The sequence below is a fragment of the Malus sylvestris genome, chromosome 2, assembly GCF_916048215.2.
Source record: "Malus sylvestris chromosome 2, drMalSylv7.2, whole genome shotgun sequence".
In the NCBI taxonomy this organism is placed as follows: Eukaryota; Viridiplantae; Streptophyta; class Magnoliopsida; order Rosales; family Rosaceae; genus Malus; species Malus sylvestris.
In genome coordinates this window covers 571679-591934 of record NC_062261.1, presented here as the reverse complement: position 1 = coordinate 591934, position 20256 = coordinate 571679, and the positions used below count along the sequence as shown (strand labels likewise).

Here is a 20256-nt window from a genome sequence, read left to right as displayed (position 1 = left end):
TTGACAAAATCCTCTCACGCTTCAGACATAATTGACTCTCTCTCTCTCTCTCCCCCCTCTTCTTTTAATATTGGAGCATCGTCATCTCTGAGAATCTGCTACCCTGAGCTTAAAAGAATGGAGTAAGCAAAGGAAATCTCATCTGCTCCTTTCTTTTTCGTGGAGCATGATGCAGCAACAAATATTGATCATGTAACAAATAAAAGAGCAGGCAGAGATTTGCACCTGAAGAACCAAAAAATGAGTGTTTCTTTGACAGTGATGGCCTTCAATCTTCACGAAGATCAGACGGAAGACAGTCCCAACTCATGGGATAAGAGAAAGGATTTATGCATAAGCGTCATAACTAGCTATTCTCCTATGATTCTGTGTACCCAGCAAGGTAAATATTTTCTTCTGCTTTCCTTTACTTTGCTGTGATTTTCACATGGATCTTGCACTTTTGGGATATGGGTTTTTGTTACCTTTTGATTTTTGGAGCTGGGTTTTTGTTCTTTTGGGACTTGGATTTGGGTTCACTGTTGAAATCTGTTGGGGGTGAGCTGGGTTTGCGGTGAGTGAGTTCTCTGGGGTGAAGCTTGATTGGATAGGGCAATATTATTGGTGTGCTGGGTTTACATTTTTATGTTCAAAATGCTTGATTGTGTACTTAAGTTGAAATGTTAATGGTTGGTGTCTTTCTTGTTTCTGGAATTTGATTCTTTTATGTTCATTTTCTGCTTCAGGAGTTAAATCACAGTTGGATTATCTTCAGCAGTGCTTGCCAGGTAACTTTCTCTCCAAAACGTTAAATTTTTCGATTCTTCGAATTACAGCATCGGTATTTTGTTATATGGTTGAGGAAAGGCGCATCTTTGTGCTCGCTTTCTTGAGTACATGTTTCGATTGTTTGTTTCTTATGAAGAAGGGCTCATATAGGTCATGTTTCTGTTTGCTTAATTAAGAAAAGAATTGCAATTAAGTTGGTGAAGCTTTTCGCTATTTCACATCGATACGATGTTCTCTTTCTTGACAGTTTGACAAGAGGCATTATTATGCATCATTCGCAAGATGCAATTACGGTGTCTGCCCCTTCCCCGCTTTAATTGATTTTGTTTACCTACGACTTTCCATGTATAAAATGAAAGATACATGTCACTGTTTTTTCTATATTGAGATATTCTTGAAGAACGGTTTGCTGGCAAGCCTCGCATCGATCTTCATTATATAGAATGCAATGGTCTTATGTCAATGCAATCTCCTTTCTCTCCTCTTATTTATTTCCACTTATGATTGGACTGGTATTATCATATTTGTTAGGTTATGATCAATTTGGAATATCAAGAAAAGGGCCTGAAGACACTGCTGATGAACATTGCACCATCTTCTATGACAAGGAGAAGGTGAAGTTCCTTTCTGTTTTTCGTTCCAGATACCTTTTTTTGTCTGAGAACTTGCGAACTTTGACCTTCTTTGTGCCATTTTTTCATAAAATTAGGTGGAGATGCTTGAAGGTGGAACATTTTGGTTGTCAGAGTCACCTTCTGTTCCTGGAAGCATGTCATGGGGTTCTGAAGTTCCATGTATTGCAACATGGGTGATATCCTTACCAGTTTACTTTCTCAAACTTAGATAATCTTCAGCGACTGCTTTAACATTTCCATGAAAGAGTGCCATATCATTTGTTATCTTGACATGATGTCCACACATTTCAACTGAAAGGAGCTGAGCCACCTGGATTTTCCTTCCAGATAGTAAATACAAACATGGATGAGTTCAGTGCTCGTGCTCGTCGACGAAGTGCTTTGCTCACATGGCAGCACATAGCGTCCTTACCACCTGGCTTGCCAGTTGTATATTGTGGAGGTTTCAACACACAAAAGGAATCAACTGCCGGCCGGTTTCTTTTGGGGAGATCAAGGTTCAGTTAACATGTGGATATTCAATTGTTTTTACATGTTGCAATTTTTCCATATTTATTACCAGTCTCCATTTATGCATAGCCCATAAGGTTGGGACTTAGGAATTATGGAATAGACAGGAAACTGTGATGCTTTTGCGAGCTGAAAGATTTTTGTAAGGAGCATCCTTCATTTGTGCCTCTAGTTATAGTACTACTCCATCGGTGCAGAAATTGCGGACACCTCCCTCCTCTTGTCCTCATTTTGATCCCCTTCCACTTTTGCAAACCCACCAGATCCCTTTTTCTTTTATCCACCGGATATTTGTTTGGTGGATAGGATTTCAATTTAAAATTGGCAGTATTGAAATCCTTCTCCGTTAGATATAGTGTGAGACGAATTTACATGCTATTCTCTCTCTGCTAGGAAGCTCACCAGATAGGTGTTGGATTTTCTCTAACACCTTGTTCTTTTTAGTAAATCTTCTCCCTTGGCTTCCCTGCAGAGAGCACGGTGCAGTGGGGGATATGAGGGATGCATGGCCTAATGCTCGTGTGAGGAAAAATGCCTCTCTCATTCGCACTTTCCATGGATTTAAAGGTACCTGCTATACCACTACTGCTTTTAATGCTGCTCGTTGAGCATGATTTAATTTCATAGTACATGACGCTTTCAGGTGACAAACAAGGAGCTCTTGAATTCCTCAAGTTGATTTTCAGAGCGCTCTGCCTCTGCTGGGATCGACAAACACAGGATCTACATGTAGATTGGATTCTTTTTAGAGGTAGATCTCTTATCCCTGTCTCGTGTGAAGTGGTGAGTGATAACATTGATGGATATTACCCATCCTCGCACTATCCCATATTTGCCGAGTTTATGCTTCCTCGTACGGTGAGAATGATTGACCCGCCTGCTACGCAGGAGAACTGATACGCATCTGTTTTGAACCGCCACCTCCCCATTTTTCTCCTTCGATCACTGAAGGTCGTGCTCATAGTTTTCGGGATTTAGATGGTCATTTAATGCACAATTTTTTCTTTTGATAGCTATATTGAGTTCTTCAATTTACTCGAAGGTGCATCGAAAGAGGTAGCAACAATTTTATTTCAAGTGTTTGACGTTTTGTACTGTTGCTTTACCCTCAAGTTTTATGGAATGGAATTTGATTGATTATTTACGATTCAAGCAAACTTTTGGTCAAGGTTGGTTCCTTCTTCCGCCTGCATGATCAAATTGCATTGTTAAATTCTAATGTAGAATTTCAGGTTTCATAAAGAGAGTATATATTGTTTGTTTACAAAAGAAGTGAAAACAAATTGTTTAAACTAAATAGGGTTTGAAATCTACTCCGAATCTCTGTGTCCGGAGCTTGCAGATTAAGAGATCCAGACGACTCAATTTCAATCATACACCCCCTATTAGCCTATCCCACTGGTTCACTTCACAAACTTAAAATCTTGGACATCCCATATCCCTTTCTCTCTTTTGAACGATCTGAATCTTTCAGTTCTTGGGCTTTGGACACAGAGATCTGAAGTGGATTTCATTTTGATTTAGGAAAATGATTTTCACGTACCTTTTTAATTCCTAGCCATTAGATTGAGTAAATTAAATATAATAACTGACATGATTAAACAAGGGTGTGTGAGGTAAAAAAATGTGTATTTATCATATCCCTTTCTTTTAATGTATCTACTACACACATCTCGAAATTCAAATTCATCTAATACTAATTAATAGATCGGTGAACAAAAATGCATAAAAAATTATAAATGACGGTTTCAAATATAAGCACAAAGTTAGGACCAAACAAATTGATGGAGATTTTAAACTCGAACGTTTCGATCAACATTACAGCTAACACGATCTCTTATTACATCATATTTTTCATTCGATCCGATGACAAAAAATTAAAAATGATGTGTAAAAAGAAAAATAGATGTGTAAAAAGCACACCCTTGTTTTTCTCATTCATTTTTTGGCCAACACTTGCATGGTTTTTATTTTTTATTTCTTCAACTTGTAATCACCGTCAGTACGTTAGGCCGTCCGTGAAGTCCAAACCAATCCCCACCGCACATCAGGCCCGCGAAAATCCAACGGCGATGACAGGGATTTCAAATGTCAGCCTCGTCTTGTAAATCCCAACCATCTGGTTTTAGAGAGAGAGCGCTTCTCGTTCTTCTCGTGTTTTTAAAGCAAACAGGGAACCAACCACTGAGTGATACATTGGTTTGATACAATCATACAAACACTCTCACAGAGTCTCTGAATTGCAGAGAGAGAGAGAGAGAGAGAGAGAGAGAGAGAGAGAGGAAGTGGATCTAGATCTTGTGGGAAGAAGCCATGGCGAGAGGACCTCTCGCTTTTCAGCTATGGATCTCTGTGTGTCTTTTGCTCTTCTTTCATGCATGCTGCTTCTACCTCCCGGGTGTCGCCCCTCAAGATTTTCAGCAGGTCCGCACCTTTAACTCTCTCTCTCTCTCTCTCTCTCTCTCTCTATACATGTGTACATATGTATATATGTGTATATGATTAAACCTCTGTGTATAATTGAATGTAATGTATGCCATGGCAGTTTTTTGGTGCGTGTTCTTAGTTACAGACAGATCCGTATACAATTCGGCATTTGGGTGCTTACAATTTCGGGTCTTTTGGCGAAAGATTTCATAAATTTACGATCTTGTGACTCGAGTCATTGAGATCTAAGTTCAAGTTGCTGCATTTCTGTATATTTTTGTAAATCTCTGTTGGTTTCTTATATTGCGTGAGATGCAGATTGCAATAATGCAATATCTACATGCACATTTGTCAAATTTTGTTGTTCTCTTTCGTTCGGTTAGTGTTAGAGCTTGTATTGTCGTTCAAATGTTAAAAAAAAATTAAATTTTCGGGGAAAAGGAAAATGCTTAGATGGTTGTGAAATCTTTTCTCAACTTTGCGATTGAGGAAGAAAAAATACAGTACGGATTTAGTAACGTATAGACGGCCTTGAAAGAAATCATTTAAGACATCTACAATAGGTGTAGTAGGTCTCCTTTGTCAATGAACGAGCTTCGTGATTGAGATTGTTTGATGTCAACTAATACATGCGTTTTGCTATCCAATGGTGTTGTATTCACACTGTTTACTTTTGTGCGTGCAGGGAAATACCTTGAATGTGAAGGTGAACAAACTGACCTCTACAAAAACTCAACTTCCTTACTCATACTATTCCCTCCCATACTGTACTCCGGAGCATATAGTAGACAGTGCAGAAAATCTTGGGGAAGTTCTTCGTGGTGATCGCATTGAAAACTCTCGTTACGAGGTAAAGTAGATTTGAAGAGATTACTGTTATGGTTATGTTGTCCTTCGCTTTGGTTATTGAGCAGCTATAATTTTATCTTATTTTTTTTGTTGCAGTTCAAAATGAGAGAACCAAAGATGTGCAGTGTTGTATGTCGTGTAGTTCTTAATGCAAAAACTGCAAAGGAGTTTAAGGAAAAGATAGATGATGAGTATCGGGTGAACATGTGAGTCGTGAATCCTGAATATCATGCATGTGAATCATATGCTCCTATGTGATGTGATGAACAATTGAGTTACATTCTGATAAATTTTGTCAAACTACAGGATTCTGGATAATCTTCCTCTGGTTGTTCCTATACCACGGCTTGATCGGGAAAATGCCTTGGTGTATCAACATGGATTTCATGTTGGTCTTAGAGGACAATATGCTGGGGTAGCTGTTTGACCAATTAGCATTCTTTGCATGATCTTAATTCTTTTGCTGACATGCTTATAGAAGAGTGCTGAATTTCCCTTTTTCCTTTAAACATTTGCAGAACAAGGATGAAAAGCATTTTATCAACAATCACTTAACATTTACAGTCAAGTATCACAAGGATCCAATGACAGAATCTGCCAGGATTGTCGGATTTGAGGTGAAACCATTCAGGTATTTATTTGTTATTCTTTTCTATCATAGGCTAATTAGTTTGTGCTATCTCTTCTCTCCAATGAGAGTTCATACCTATATGATAGCGGACAATTTTGGTTAATGCAGTGTTAAGCATGAATATGAAGGTGAGTGGACTAACAAGACACGTTTAACAACATGTGATCCCCATGCGAAGCGAACAGTTAGCAGCTCTGAATCTCCTCAGGAGGTTGAAGATAAAAAGGAAATTATATTCACATATGATGTTGAGTTCCAGGTTGGTGCCCTTGCCATTTCCTAATAAATGACTTCTTTGTTTGCCGTTTTGAGTTGGGTTTCAGATTGGCTTTTGTTTAACCTTGTAGGAGAGTGATGTGAAGTGGGCATCCCGGTGGGACACATATCTTCTGATGGCTGATGATCAAATCCACTGGTTCTCAATTGTTAATTCTTTGATGATTGTTCTTTTCCTTTCCGGCATGGTTGCTATGATAATGTTGCGGACACTTTACCGGGATATCTCCAAATACAACCAACTAGAGACCCAAGAAGAAGCCCAAGAAGAGACAGGATGGAAACTGGTTCATGGGGATGTATTCAGACCTCCAGCAAACTCAGATCTACTGTGTGTGTATGTTGGGACGGGTGTGCAGTTCTTTGGGATGATTCTCGTCACCATGCTCTTTGCAGTCCTTGGATTCCTCTCCCCCTCAAACCGAGGTGGGCTGATGACTGCCATGCTCCTCCTCTGGGTCTTTATGGGCCTCTTTGCTGGATACTCTGCAGCCCGTCTATACAAGATGTTTAAGGGAACAGAATGGAAGAAAATCACTCTGAAAACAGCTTTCATGTTTCCTGCAACTCTCTTTGTTATTTTCTTCGTCTTGAATGCTCTTATCTGGGGCGAGAAATCCTCTGGGGCAGTTCCATTTGGAACCATGTTTGCTCTGGTATTCTTATGGTTTGGCATTTCAGTTCCACTTATCTTCGTTGGTGCATATGTGGGTTTTAGGAAGCCGTCGATTGAGGATCCTGTGAAAACCAACAAGATCCCTAGGCAAGTCCCGGAACAGGCATGGTACATGCATCCAGCCTTCTCTATCCTAATTGGAGGCATACTCCCGTTTGGGGCCGTCTTTATCGAGCTCTTCTTCATCCTTACATCGATATGGTTGCATCAGTTTTATTACATATTTGGATTCCTTTTCATCGTCTTCATTATCCTCATCATCACATGTGCCGAGATCACAATTGTTCTCTGCTACTTCCAGCTGTGCAGTGAAGACTACCTTTGGTGGTGGAGGTCGTATTTGACCTCGGGCTCCTCAGCGCTCTACCTTTTCCTCTACGCTGCCTTCTACTTCTTCACTAAGCTTGACATTAAGAAGCCAGTTTCTGGAGCCTTGTATTTCGGGTATATGCTGATTGCCTCTTATTCCTTCTTCGTGCTGACTGGTACAATCGGTTTCTATGCATGCTTCTGGTTTACTAGGCTCATCTATTCGTCAGTGAAGATTGACTGATTCATAGTCCCAGTCTGAAGGAGACAATTCTTTTGTTTCTCCACGACGATGATGTCCTCGTGGAGCTACCAACTGGGTTCGATTTTGAATCTCAAGGTCGTAGAAATTCTTGTTCCTAGCCTTTCTCTATACAGGTCATTTTTTAAGCTGCTGTTTTTGTTTATTTGTTCTTCTACCATCGTGTTCTTTCCGTTCCATACGATAACACTCGAGAAAATTGTAAGCAATCTCCGTGCCGTCGTCGACGGCGCATCGCTGATTGCAGGAATGAAAAGGGAATTCCTGTATGTAAAATTGCTACTGCTGCTTTTTATTATGTTTTCTTGCCAAACACATCTCTGGAAATAATATAGCTTAACGTCTCTTCTGTGATTAAAAGTAGAACTGTGAACGCGAAAATCGTTCCGTGACGAAAGATAAAAGGCGACGCATAACTAGACTTGTAAACGGGTTGGGTTTATTGGGTTTGAGTCGGATGTCATCCGATCCGTTAAGTTAACGGGTCATTCGAATTCAATCCGTTAAGCTCATTGATCACCCGTTTCAAACGTTAACACCCATTAACATGTTTTTATTTTTTTAATTTTGCATTCCAATTCAAATTCAAAAATCCATCCATTTCAAAAATCCAACACGCAATGCCAATATGCAAAACCAATGGAATCAATCCATTTTGAAAGTTACCTCCATTATCCATCCTTTTCGCCGTTTGACAGAGGCATGCCATGACCTTCTTCAAGTCCGAGACAGAGAAGCACTTGAAGGAAGGATCCCGATCCGGCAAGCCAAAGGACGAGTTGCCGTTGTTGGAGGAGAGAAGCTTGACTCGCTCTCGAGAAAGCGGTTGAGACGAAGTGTCAGAGTCACCGGAGTAGGAAGAGTCGTCTGTTGCCATTTTGCGCCGGGAATGTAGTCCTGGAGCATATCTGCAACCTCCTTGAAGTGGCAGAGATAGGCTTTGAGTTTGAGGGCTTCTTATTATAACTATTGAAATTACACAAAAGCCCTCAATAACGGGTGTTAACAAATGCTAACAGGTTTCGCAAGTTGATCCAAAATGACCCGTTATTTAACAAGTGATTAACAGGTTGACCCATTAACAACCCGACCAGTTAAATACTCACTGAATACTAATTTTAACGGGACGGGTGTAAAATGCCAGGTCTACGCATAACCTACCAACACCATCTCTCAATGGAAAACAATATCAAACATACAATTTTAACATTTCATCAAGTTCCAAACCTGGAATTGTGTATATTACATGGTTTGGAACAACCTTGTACCAGTCATATAATACATCACAAATTAATCAGCGCCTTCAGCGCTAAAATCGGGCTCCGGAGGCTTTTGTAATTTGACTAATTCTCGAGCACTCTTCAAATTCCTGTTCCGGTGAACACCACGAAGTGCGTTTGCAGCAAACCTAGAAGCTAAAAACGTGGCACCAATACTATACGAACCTCCAGCATTGCTGCGGGCACCTCCCAAGGCTTCTGCTTCTGCTTCCTCTTCCTTACGACGAAGATCCAAGATTTTCCTCTTGGAATAGCGGCGCCATGCTGCTTGGATAAAGCAAGCAGCCCAGGTCCGCCACTGTTGTGAGTAGAAACGGAAGGTGTGCTGAACCTGTCTACTGTGAAGGCGCCTAAACTGACTGGCAACAAATTTCAACTCTTCGGCTACAAGGGCAAAAGCCTCAACCTCTGTTAAAGCCTTTACCGTCCGAGTAGATGATGGGAGGTTAGCACCAGATTTGGGATCCAGTGCCCAAGTTAGAAGCTCCTCACCACAGAAATCGCCTTCCTTCAGTAAACTGCGGTTAAAAAACCCACTCCTACCACCATCTGTTGTTATGCTCTCAAGGCGACCACGTATGATGAAAAGCATCTCGTCAACGGGATCTCCTTCCCGAACTATGTAAGTACTCTCTGTGAATAAACTTGGTTTCAGTCTCTCACAAATGGCATCAAGCAACCTCTCGTCCATATCCTCAAACAGTGGAACCTGCGATGACCAGCAAAGTGAAATTTATCGAATGATTCATGGTGGGAGGACCAACCAACAAGTATGAAAGCAATTACCACTAGAAATATACACAAAGAATAAAAGAATTACTAATCGTACCCTCCTCACTAATGCCAAACAGAGGTGCCGCTTGATATCTCTCCTGAGATCCTTTGGAAGACTCTGAACTAAACTCTGCTCGTCCACACCACGTGTTTCCAACCACTTATATTGATCATATCGCCTGACGCGTTCCCTAAGGTCTTGTGGGAGCAAGCGGTGATGCATCCACTGCTCTGAATCGCGTCTTTTGACTCTCATCTCCTCAAGTCGAATAGTAAGAGATTGAAGATAGGTCTGTAACAATACCATAACACCAGAATATTAGCAATAATAATATTCTGCTTTTCATGCTACATTGTAAGCATCAACTGTTACTTCCAAGTTTACCTGCATGTTTCCTATCAAAAGTGCAAAGAGGATCAGTCCAAATATAGCCAGTGCTATGGAAAATATAACCTCTCCAGGATAGGTGCTGGTTGCAAGACCCTGGCCAAGTGTACTGTAAAAAGAAGCCAAACAAAATGCTGTTAAAAGCTAAAACTTTAAAGCCCCCAAGAGGCGCAATGGACGGAGGAACAAGAATGGCAGTGACTATTTTTTGGTTTTCCAACATCAAGTAAAACCACCACATAAAACATATTGAACTTTATGACTAGGATCAGGAACATTGTTATTTCAGATGACATCAGTACCTTAAATTCTGTAGTCCCCACCACAAACAGTAACAGTATTTGACGATGAACTTATTGGATGAAACAACCCCAGATGATAAAGCCGAATTGTAGATTCCAAAATCAAAGAATGTATTCTGGTCATCTGCCGTGCATTTTGATAAGATGGTTTTGGTAACATTGGACCAAGTTGCAGGATCTAAAATGTATTGGTTCCCGCAGTACAAGATCTTTTTATCACATTTTCCAATTTCAGTACAAGCCTTCTGCCAGCATGTGTCATTGCGTTCTAAGGCTAACAAATACCAAAATGCCCCAACTATCTGCAAAGATAATAATTGCCCCCAAAGAAAAGTATGATTTCCATGTTAATGTCTGACAATTAATAACCTTCAGAGGGAAATAATCAAATGTTCATACGCAAAGAAAAAAAAAAGTTGAATAACATAAAGCAAGAAAACAAGGAAAAAAAACAGTCAAGAGTAGGAACAAAATAGGCACTCACATGACTAGCGAGCATATATAATAGCAAATAGTATGCAGCGCCTGCCCAAGCAGTTTCAGCAAGGACGCCAGCTGTTCTTTTCAGTTCTGAAGTCAAAGGATGGACTCGAAGAAGTCTGGGAATATACTGAAATAAAACTATGAAAAGCAAAGCCTGTTTTGTAGCAAGCACATCTGAACTTTTGGACCTCTGAAGAAACCTCCAAACAACAATCTGCACCAATTACGGCCTTTTAGTTTTGCATAGAACAAAATATAGGCTTACAGTTACCAGTTTCGTTTCAGTGTATTTTTCAGATCTTCTACTAAATAAATGAAATATGCCAATAATTAACGATACATAGAAACCAAAAGGCAAAATAAAATAAGAGCAAAAACTACATGAAAGAGGTATAGCCATGTCAAATAATTTAGGGAAACACACTCTTACCTGTGGTAGGGGTAGCACTGAAAGAAAATCAATGATGAAATAACTTCGTAAGTATCGCTTCGCTATTCGTGCTGGATCAATCACCAGTTCACCTCTTCCAAAAACCCGAGATGATGGAGCAATGTAAGCTGTCCTGAACTGGAGAGCCATGTGAATAAGATAGAAAGCATCAACAATCATCCGCAATGTGGTCGCTATGATAGCCAACCTTCGATCTATGCCAAGACATGTTGATGAACTATTGATGACTGGAAGATAGAAAAACAGAGGGTCCACAGATACAGCCAGAATACATGAGAGGACAAAAAATTTATTCCACAGCAGGAGAAATTTGTCCTGAGGATCATATATCTTCTTGTCTGACCCCTTAAGATCTTCAGGGAATACTGCACGAGAGATCCCAAATCCAAGTGATCGGCCAATTGACTTAAGTCCTTCAGACCCCTTTTTCATTCCTCTCTTAAAAGATGTATCCCTTGCAGGAGCAGTCCTTGTTAGTTCAATATTAAACCCACACCTTCTACCTCCTGAATCAGAAGGTGATGATAATCTAGAGTCCAAGTCATCTAACCTAGAAAATCAATAAAAAGTTGCCGATAAGCACAACACTCGATGCCATTTTACCAGATGACCCAAATCTAGTTTCAACACTATTAGAAACATAAACGTTCAGCTTTTCATCATAAAAAAGGAAGCATGAGATACTGACCGGGAACTATAATATTATCTTCATTCATTCATACATGAAACATGAATCAAAATTAATATATAGAAATACTTATAAACAAAAACAATCTACCTGAAACAATTTTTCTAAAATATTTTTTATTTAGGCAACTTGCTATCTACTTATTGGATTTGAAAGACTACATACTTCCTAAAATTTTAGCAAATATGATGTCTCAACTAGTCATACCGAAGTGTAACAGATAATTGTCCATAACTAGAATCAGATCTTCATATTTGGCGTCGATGCCCTGAAAAAAACGTTTGCAAACTTCGACAAAGAAAAGTCACATTTTGTACCTCACAAACTTGTCTCTCTGGCCTCCCAAGTACTGTGGCTTGTTGTAACCACAATCCAACATTTTACTCAATCAAACACATCAATTCCACCTGCATGACAAAAATAACATCCAAATTAAATGCAAAGCGATGAGCATCAAAGTCATCATGTTCAGGTCTATGTGGCTGAGCTATCTCACATCTGACAGAGTTGGCATTATCAACACCAACCAGATGGGAAGTACGAATCTATAACAATTCCTAATTTCCAATAACATTTTTCCACCAAGTGCTCAACCAATTTCATTAACCTAATAGTGCTAAAAAGATAACAATCTGGTTTACAGTAAACCGAATGTTTTCTCGCTTTGATGTAACAAAAAAAATGCTAATTATATAACTCAGATCCCTATAATAGTCAACAGTGCATAAACTAAGCAGTCAAAACAGTTTTCACTTCAGATTCTCGATAATCAATTCTGCGATTCGGATACAAAATTTTCATTATTCTCTTATCTGTTTTCCTATGTTTTGTGAGTCTTAAATAGTTTTCAGTTCAGATTCTCCAACAGCCGGATCTCTGAGGAATGCTCAATCATGTAAAGCCAAGTTCTTCCAATTCAGGCAAAATCCAAGACAACCATAGATTTCCAAAAACTACTGTTTCCTGACACTGGCCAAATTAGTTAAGAAATCCATCAAAAACCAATTAATTAAGAAACCCCTCAAAAAAAAAAAAAAACCCAAAACAAAAGCAACAAACTTGATTAAGCACAGTGGAAAAAGAACTGAAATTTCCCTAAAGAACTGAAATTTCCCTTAAGACATGCAATTAAATTACAATAATTTCATATTTTGACAGAAATTTCCCTCGATTAACGGAAGAAGAAGAAACCATGTAGTATAATTGATCATCTGTGCAGAAATTATCAAAGCATATAAGATTGGGGGGGGGGGGAGAGAAAGAGAGAGAAGCAACTCACAGTAAAACCAGGAGTTAAATTCTTATTCCGTTGCTTGCCGCCAGCGACGGGCAGAGAGACTACGGGTATATGTAACAACTGGGTGTCAAGCACAACGGAAGGAGGAGGATATCACGAAGGGGAGAGAGAGAGAGAGAGAAAGAGAGTATTTTACCGGAATTGAAAAGGGGGAAAACGAAGAAAGAAAGTCAATGCTGTTACTGGAGCACTGACAGCGGAGCTCCCCATTATCCTTTTTTTTCTTTTTTATTTAGAATTTAATAAATTTTAATCTCAAAAACATTTTTATTTATAATTTAATAAATTTTAATCTCAAAAACTTTTTAACCAAGTGTATGAAATTGTTATTAGCACTTAAAATTTTCATTATACACTCATCACTTGTGTATTTTTCTTTTTAATTATAAAAAATTTAGAGTGCTAAATGAAATTTTAAGAGTGTTAATAACAATTCCCTTATGTTAACTCCTTATCTTAACCAGTGACAATCCAACAGGATCGTCTTCAAATCCTTTTAATGAGGATCCTAAGAATTCTTGAATCGTTTTCATTTATCGTACATAGTGCAATCAGTTTCTATCAAATATTGTTTATATTTATTTTTAAATAAAAATATTTAAAATGATTTCTAATCGCAACATGTACAGACACAATTCACAAATTCCTAGATCCTCCAAAGAGAATCCGGACCCAATGACAATGACAATCAATAAAAATAGTTACCGTAAATCATTTTGGTCTCTTTAAGTGGAATGATCAGTTTGACAAAAATAATTGTAAAAAAATGATCATGTGAAAGTGAAAGACACAATAATTTTCTTCGCAATTATATTCTTAGCAGCATCCACGACACCTATCCAAATTCAAAGACGTACAATATAAATATAAGAATATAATATAACATCGAGCTCAATGGGATCGGCATTCAGAATATCAACGTGGGAGGATATTTCCCTCCAAAGAAAACATAAACAGTTGAAGCATACACTGCTCAAAAACTCCCAAGGCCCGGGGTCCGGCCAACCGCTCGCTTCTTTGTGGCTGTCGGGATGCAGATGTTTACCGTAGGCCGCGGCGCTTGCAAGTTTGTAAGTATGGGACGGACAGCCTCAGGCAAAGAGACGTTCCATGCTCGATCGCTTCAGATTCAGATGCAGTTTTATTGTCCTGTGTCATCAGCTATCCACAACCTAACGATGAAACAGAAACACACAAGTACCAAAAACATGTTAAGTTCAAGGAATTTTCTACTATGTTGCACCGGAGAATAATAGAATGTTCGTTAGTTCAAATCTGTACAAGAGACCAAGCATGTTTTTAATATTTGGACTGAAGCAAAGCCCGAACAGAATCAAGTGCAAGATCATTAAACCATTCTTCCAATGTGAACAAGAACCTAATCGGACTTCAAAACTAGACGAAACCATCCACATGTACGCTAAAATTTCTAGGATGCTGTCTGAACAGGCGACAATCAAATTAAATATACTCTAAGATGGATCTCATAAGCTTTGCCATGAATATTTATTGAAGTAATTAATAAGCAAAGAGGCAATTCCACAAATGATTCATACCTTTCAGACTATATTTCTTCAATCCCACAAAAAGGACCGAGTATCGAACCATAGAAACCAAACAGAACAAATGGCAGTCGATAGATCAGCCTTGACGATCAAGTGCACCAGCGATTACGTTTCTAGTTTCACTACACAGCACTTCTGTATCATGTCCTTCTATAGGTTTATGAATAACGACTTTAACAGCTCCAGTATTCAAGATATCCTCCCTTCCCGGAGGCATGATTTTTCCAGTTCCTATAAGGGTAATGGGCACTACTGGTACCTTGGTTTTCGCTGCAACACTGAAGGCACCTCTCTGCATGTCAACAAGAACAAGAAACTGTATATCAGAAAATCCCAATACATATTTAGAGGAGAAGGGAGAAAGAGCGTCGTAGGAATAAATTATACAGATGGAGCAACGATTACAAGCTCCAATTAAAAAACTTTCTCACAACTAAATAATCATCCAAAAGAACAAAGAATCCCAAAAGATCTCACCTTAAAAGCACCTAATGTTCCATCTTTGCTGCGTGTCCCCTCAGGGAAGAAAAAGACAGAAGCCCCCTTATTAATAAGCTCTATGCAACGCTTAAGGCATTCCTATAGGCAAAAAAGCAAAGAGAACTTTAAAATGATAGTTTAGATAATGACCATATTTATATAGATTACCACAAAGGAAAGGGAGTACCAACTGGCTTTTGCTGTCCATGCGCTTTAAAGGAATTACACCCATCAGAAACATGGCCCACCCAATAACGGGATAGAGAAATATGCTAGTCTTGCTGATAAACTTAAAGGGTCGCCCAATTGTGAAAAGAATATAGATGTCTAAAAAGCTCTGGTGGTTGGAAACATACACGGCAGGGGTATCTGGAGAAGGCAAATTCTCTAGTCCCTCATACTTGATCCTAACAAATGGTGTAACAGTAGCAGTGGCCCAAACCTTGGCAATAAAAATATGAGCTTTTCTTTTGTACCGATCCAACAACAGAACAAGAGGATGGAGTATCAGCATCAGCACAAAGAGATAAATGGCATTGAAAGCAGTAACGGCACAAAAGCCGATTCCCCTTAGTTTTGAGACCATGTTTGGTTCTGCACTTTAGAGAAAAAACAATGAGTAAGCCAGTTAGATTTGTAATGCTGCTAAAGGAGAGGGTTATAACAGAAAAATGCTAGTTAGAGAAACCTGGAAATGGATAGTCAGCACCAGCAGCAGATCGTAGAACTGTATACCTGGTCAACCTATGCTGTTTATGCAATCTAATATCATAACATGATCTTCCAATCTTCTCTTTTGCATCAAAGTCACACCACGATAATCCACCATTCTGCCCTCGAATGCAAAACACTCTATGACGAGCAGCTGAGTAAGGAAAACAAAAGAGGCATGAGATATTATAGTCCATATAGTTCAATTACGCATAAAGGTACATTGCTTATAAGACAGCACCCAATCACGCATGACATATTATACCGAGATAGCCTAACTTACAATGACTTAAATTTCCAAAAATGGGCAATCTGCCAAGAGAGCACCCAATAGAGAATCCCTTATAATTGAACAGCTGCATTACAAAGAAAAATGTCATAGCAGTTACAACACAAATGACTGGCAATATTACGCTATGGGATTAAATTAAACAAAGTGAAAGGCTTTATTCTACATCTATACACCAAATGGTTTACAACAGTTGTGATGAGGGAAAGCCTAGCCTGCTGAACCGGCCTGTTCAACGCCGATAATTTTAAAATGCACATTATATACACAGCCAAGATTGACGTACATTCAGTGATTCACCGTCATTTGCCTACAACCACCAAAATGTCGAATCCAACGATCAATCACAACAAGCAAGCTAGTTTTGAGATGCTAAATTGCTAAAACTAGATTGTCTTTATACTATCACAAAATTTTCAGCTAGTTCCATAGCTGCACTCTTGAGCACCATTTTCTTCATACGAAATTCGGATCGAAAGGCACTTAATCATCAAACCACTGATTTCCGAACATAATTAAAGAATAAAAATTTATCTTTTCCCATCAAAACAAACAGGATGAAATTGTCAAATCATCAAACTACTAACTTCCCAACATAATCAAAGATTACAAATTTATCTTTTCCAATAAAAAAAGGAATGGGAATCAAAGAAAAACGGCTAGAAAAAAAGGGATAAATTCAGAAATGATAGAATTACCGGCGAAAAAGAAGACGTTGAGGGAAGCCTCGATTGTCTGTGACCTGATACGTGGAAGTAACCATAGATGTTAGCTCAAGTTTTTAACTTTCTTCAGCAAAACAAAAAATATCCAGAGAGAGAAAGAGGGTAATTACAGAGAAGAGCAGGGGAAGGTTGAAAAGCGACTTCCATGGAGGCTCAAAGAACGGATTTTCCGAGAGCAGGGTCTATCGGTGATTGTATGGGGATTAGGGGTTATAGTTTGGGAAGCACGTGAGTCACGTGGACTGAGAAATTCAAGGCATATTCTTTGTCCCGGAGAGATTTTTCAATTTGTTCGAAATAAGGGCAGAACAACACATGTTATTATACAATTAGAGAAAGTTTTTTTTTTTTTTTTAAATGTCTCTTCAATTGTATAATAACATGTGTGTTCCATCCCGTGTTTCGGCACGTTAAAAAAATCTCTCCTTTTTTATCTAATCCAACTCCCAAAATCCATTTTAGACTAGGGCTGCTGATTACGAAAACTTTGATAAGCTGCATAGGATTGGGCGTGACTAAAATACATGATTCATGTTTTTATAAGAAATTTCATATTGAGAGAATATTTGGATTCGAATGACCAGATCACGTGACTGTCTGGATCTAAATAAAAACACATTTGATCCAATCCCATTCTTGTATTTTGGCCCCACCTGCTCGAGACAGGCCACTCCTTATGTGTCTCAGCCAGAGGGCTATGTGGTTGTCATTCAGACTGAATAATGGTACCAATGTTTCTCAATAAGCAATATTGATGTTGGTTATAGCGTGCTTTGAGCAAATTAATGATCGAAATTTATAACTGTTGAATCCTTAGTCATTAGATCAACAACAACAACAACAACAAAGCCTTTTCCCACTAAGTGGGGTCGGCTATATGAATCCTAGAACGCCATTGCGCTCGGTTTTGTGTCATGTCCTCCGTTAGATCCAAGTACTCTAAGTCTTTTCTTAGAGTCTCTTCCAAAGTTGTCCTAGGTCTTCCTCTACCCCTTCGGCCCTGAACCTCTGTCCCGTAGTCACATCTTCGAACCGGAGCGTCAGTCGGCCTTCTTTGCACATGTTCAAAATCACCGGAGCCGATTTTCTCTCATCTTTCCTACAATTTCGGCTACTCCTACTTTACCTCGGATATCCTCATTCCCAATCTTATCATTTCTCGTGTGCCCACACATCCCACGAAGCATCCTCATCTCCGCTACACCCATTTTGTGTACGTGTTGATGCTTCACCACCCAACATTCTGTGCCATACAACATCGCTAGCCTTATTGTCGTCCTATAAAATTTTCCCTTGAGCTTCAGTGGCCTACGACGGTCACACAACACGCCGGATGCACTCTTTCCATCCAGCTCGTATTCTATGGTTGAGATCTCCATCTAATTCTCCGTTCTCTTGCAAGATAGATCCTAGGTAGCGAAAACGATCGCTTTTTGTGATCTTCGCTAGATTGCTCCGGTCATTAGTGTGGATAAGTATATAAATGGATAGAGATAGGAAAGCAAACACAAGATGTACGTGGTTCACCCAGATTGGCTACGTCCACGGAATAGAAGAGTTCTCATTAATTGTGAAGGGTTTACACAAGTACATAGGTTCAAGCTCTCATTTAGTGAGTACAAGTGAATGATTTAGTACAAATGACATTAGGAAATATTGTGGGAGAATGATCTCGTAATCACGAAACTTCTAAGTATCGGAGTGTGGTGTCGTCTTGACTTGCCTTATCTGTCTCATAGGTAGATGTGGCATCTTCTCTGGAAGTACTCTTCCTCCATCCAGGGGTGGTATCTTTAACTGGTGGAGATGCACAAGGTAATGTATCAATTTCACTTGAAGCTTACTTGTAGTTTCAGGCTTTGTTAAGCGCGATACAAACCATGTAGTAGGAGTCCCCCAAGTCGCCGAGCTAGGGGGTCTGCTGAAAGAGGTGACAGACAAGGTAAGCAATCAGAGCTCCGACTGATTGTTCACCTTCTCCCCATCTTGCAGCAGCATGAAGGATAAAGAGAAGAAAAATGAGAAGAGATGATATGAGATACTTTTGCTTTTGAAGAAGTAACTTTCCACAGGCTTATTCTTGAACTGAGCTGGAGGGTTTTCTGGTTTCCTCCAGAGTATAAGGCCGACTGAAGAATTTGAGGGTCAAAACAAGTCCATCAAATCTAGAGTACGTTCCACCCTGCTGATATGGGATACTTTTGCTTTTGACAGAGTAATGAATGTATCGGCACGTGTGCTGTTACGCTTGTCTCCACATGCTTCCTTGTATCCTTCGCACTTGCCCTATCTGTTCCTCAAGCAGATGCGGAATCTTCCCTGGAAACATAAGATGTTGAAGATGAGTACTCGAGAGCAATGCCAGGTAAGTAATCAGGTAAGGGGTTCCAGGCAGTCAGTTCCTGGCTGGAAGCTTGATTCCAAGTGCTGACTGATTGTTCTCTTTCTCCTTGTCTTGCAGGTAAAAACAAGGCCAAAAGAAAAGACAGGGAAAAAGCATGATATGGGATACTCTTGCTTTTAACCCTGATGATATGAGATATTCTTGCTCTAGTATAGCTTGTTTGCAGAGGTATTATCGGGGGGAAAGAAAGCTGAATATTTCGAAAGGCTTCGTTGGGAGTGCCCTCTCAGATATGATGAAGGGTTGAGCATTTTTGCAGGTCTGCCTGTCCGTTGGGGATGGAGGTCGACATATATAGGAGTCTCCCTAACAACAAGTAGTAATGCTATTCCTTTACCCTACTTGGTCATAGCACGGTAGTGGGAGCTGCCAGTTTCACATGTTTTAACTCTGTCAGAGCACTTTGAAAAAGTGGTCTGTGGTATCTGGCTCTCGAGATTCGGAGAACGATGCCTCTTCGATTTTTGAGAAAGCAATCATGCTGGGGGTATGACTCTCGAGATTCGGAGAGCAGTGTCTCTTCGATTTTTGAGGAAGTAATCATGTTGGGAGTCTGGCTCTCGAGATTCGGAGGGTGGTGCCTCTTCGATTTTGGAGCAAGCAATCTTGTTGGGAGTGTTGTCTCGAATGTGAGTAAAGGTTGGGCATGTTTGCTAGTCTACCTTGCCACGAAGCACAAAGGTTGACACACAGGGACTTTCCAATTATCCAGCAATGGTACTGTTCCTTTACCCTCTCTTCGATTTTGAGAAAGTAGTCATGTTGGGAGTCTGGCTCTCGAGATTCGGAGGACGGTGCCTCTTCGATTTTGGAGCAAGCAATCTTATTGGGAGTGTTTTCTCGAATGTGAGTAAAGGTTGGGCATGTTTGCTAGTCTACCTTGCCACGAAGCACAGAGGTTGACACACAGGGACTTTCCAATTATCCAGCAGTGGTACTGTTCCTTTACAGTTATGGGTAATAATATGGTAGCTAGACCTTCAAAATTTATGTGTCTAAACTTTTGTTAGTGCTGTTTCTTTGCTATTCTTTTACCTTTCTTGGTCAGAGCGATGTAGTGGGAGCTGCAAGCTTCA

General features: G+C 39.7%; 4 protein-coding genes across 6 annotated transcripts; 2 read left to right on the top strand and 2 right to left on the bottom strand.

Moving 5' to 3' along the window:
* Positions 1 to 5: 5 nt before the first annotated feature.
* LOC126587823 (uncharacterized) lies at positions 6 to 3053 on the top strand. 2 transcript variants are annotated; one of them, XM_050252908.1, is made up of 8 exons: positions 6 to 382; positions 726 to 767; positions 1300 to 1382; positions 1478 to 1580; positions 1687 to 1900; positions 2386 to 2480; positions 2557 to 2664; positions 2802 to 3053. In XM_050252908.1, the coding sequence occupies exons 1-8, from the start codon at positions 241 to 243 to the stop codon at positions 2921 to 2923; spliced, it is 909 nt and encodes a 302-aa protein (XP_050108865.1). In that variant the 5' UTR covers positions 6 to 240; the 3' UTR covers positions 2924 to 3053. The 2 variants fall into 2 exon arrangements, with proteins under 2 accessions (XP_050108865.1, XP_050108858.1); XM_050252901.1 differs by having other exon boundaries at positions 2557 to 3053.
* A 940-nt stretch (positions 3054 to 3993) lies between these two features.
* On the top strand, positions 3994 to 7703 carry LOC126587816 (transmembrane 9 superfamily member 10-like). Its single transcript, XM_050252893.1, has 7 exons — positions 3994 to 4337; positions 5026 to 5190; positions 5286 to 5395; positions 5496 to 5604; positions 5708 to 5820; positions 5929 to 6079; positions 6168 to 7703. Exons 1-7 carry the CDS (start codon positions 4227 to 4229, stop codon positions 7323 to 7325), a joined length of 1917 nt encoding a protein of 638 aa, XP_050108850.1. The 5' UTR covers positions 3994 to 4226; the 3' UTR covers positions 7326 to 7703.
* Positions 7704 to 8516: 813 nt separating this feature from the next.
* On the bottom strand, positions 8517 to 13198 carry LOC126587806 (probable cyclic nucleotide-gated ion channel 5). Its single transcript, XM_050252882.1, has 8 exons — positions 12989 to 13198; positions 12027 to 12116; positions 11001 to 11571; positions 10572 to 10784; positions 10088 to 10389; positions 9783 to 9894; positions 9453 to 9689; positions 8517 to 9332 (listed from the first exon to the last, which is right to left on the bottom strand). Exons 2-8 carry the CDS (start codon positions 12086 to 12088, stop codon positions 8634 to 8636), a joined length of 2196 nt encoding a protein of 731 aa, XP_050108839.1. The 5' UTR covers positions 12089 to 12116; positions 12989 to 13198; the 3' UTR covers positions 8517 to 8633.
* Positions 13199 to 13781: 583 nt separating this feature from the next.
* On the bottom strand, positions 13782 to 17031 carry LOC126613869 (1-acyl-sn-glycerol-3-phosphate acyltransferase BAT2, chloroplastic-like). 2 transcript variants are annotated; one of them, XM_050281485.1, is made up of 9 exons: positions 16887 to 17031; positions 16750 to 16793; positions 16338 to 16361; positions 16046 to 16118; positions 15740 to 15916; positions 15239 to 15645; positions 15049 to 15150; positions 14563 to 14863; positions 13782 to 14178 (listed from the first exon to the last, which is right to left on the bottom strand). In XM_050281485.1, the coding sequence occupies exons 1-8, from the start codon at positions 16921 to 16923 to the stop codon at positions 14648 to 14650; spliced, it is 1080 nt and encodes a 359-aa protein (XP_050137442.1). In that variant the 5' UTR covers positions 16924 to 17031; the 3' UTR covers positions 13782 to 14178; positions 14563 to 14647. The 2 variants fall into 2 exon arrangements, with proteins under 2 accessions (XP_050137442.1, XP_050137443.1); XM_050281486.1 differs by lacking the exon at positions 16338 to 16361.
* Positions 17032 to 20256: the final 3225 nt, after the last annotated feature.

Coding starts and splice junctions, on each gene's coding strand:
- LOC126587823 (XM_050252901.1), top strand. CDS start 241: ATGAGTGTTTCTTTGACAGTGATGGCCTTCAATCTTCACGAAGATCAG. Junction 1,383..1,477: donor TCTTCTATGACAAGGAGAAG/GTGAAGTTCCTT, acceptor TCATAAAATTAG/GTGGAGATGCTTGAAGGTGG. Junction 1,901..2,385: donor TTTCTTTTGGGGAGATCAAG/GTTCAGTTAACA, acceptor GCTTCCCTGCAG/AGAGCACGGTGCAGTGGGGG.
- LOC126587816 (XM_050252893.1), top strand. CDS start 4,227: ATGGCGAGAGGACCTCTCGCTTTTCAGCTATGGATCTCTGTGTGTCTT. Junction 5,191..5,285: donor TTGAAAACTCTCGTTACGAG/GTAAAGTAGATT, acceptor TTTTTGTTGCAG/TTCAAAATGAGAGAACCAAA. Junction 5,821..5,928: donor TTTGAGGTGAAACCATTCAG/GTATTTATTTGT, acceptor TGGTTAATGCAG/TGTTAAGCATGAATATGAAG.
- LOC126587806 (XM_050252882.1), bottom strand. CDS start 12,088: ATGTTGGATTGTGGTTACAACAAGCCACAGTACTTGGGAGGCCAGAGA. Junction 9,895..10,087: donor TGGGGACTACAGAATTTAAG/GTACTGATGTCA, acceptor TTCTTTTTACAG/TACACTTGGCCAGGGTCTTG. Junction 9,690..9,782: donor TTTTGATAGGAAACATGCAG/GTAAACTTGGAA, acceptor GTATTGTTACAG/ACCTATCTTCAATCTCTTAC.
- LOC126613869 (XM_050281485.1), bottom strand. CDS start 16,923: ATGGAAGTCGCTTTTCAACCTTCCCCTGCTCTTCTCT. Junction 15,151..15,238: donor TGGACAGCAAAAGCCAGTTG/GTACTCCCTTTC, acceptor TTTTGCCTATAG/GAATGCCTTAAGCGTTGCAT. Junction 14,864..15,048: donor GAACATTAGGTGCTTTTAAG/GTGAGATCTTTT, acceptor GTTGACATGCAG/AGAGGTGCCTTCAGTGTTGC.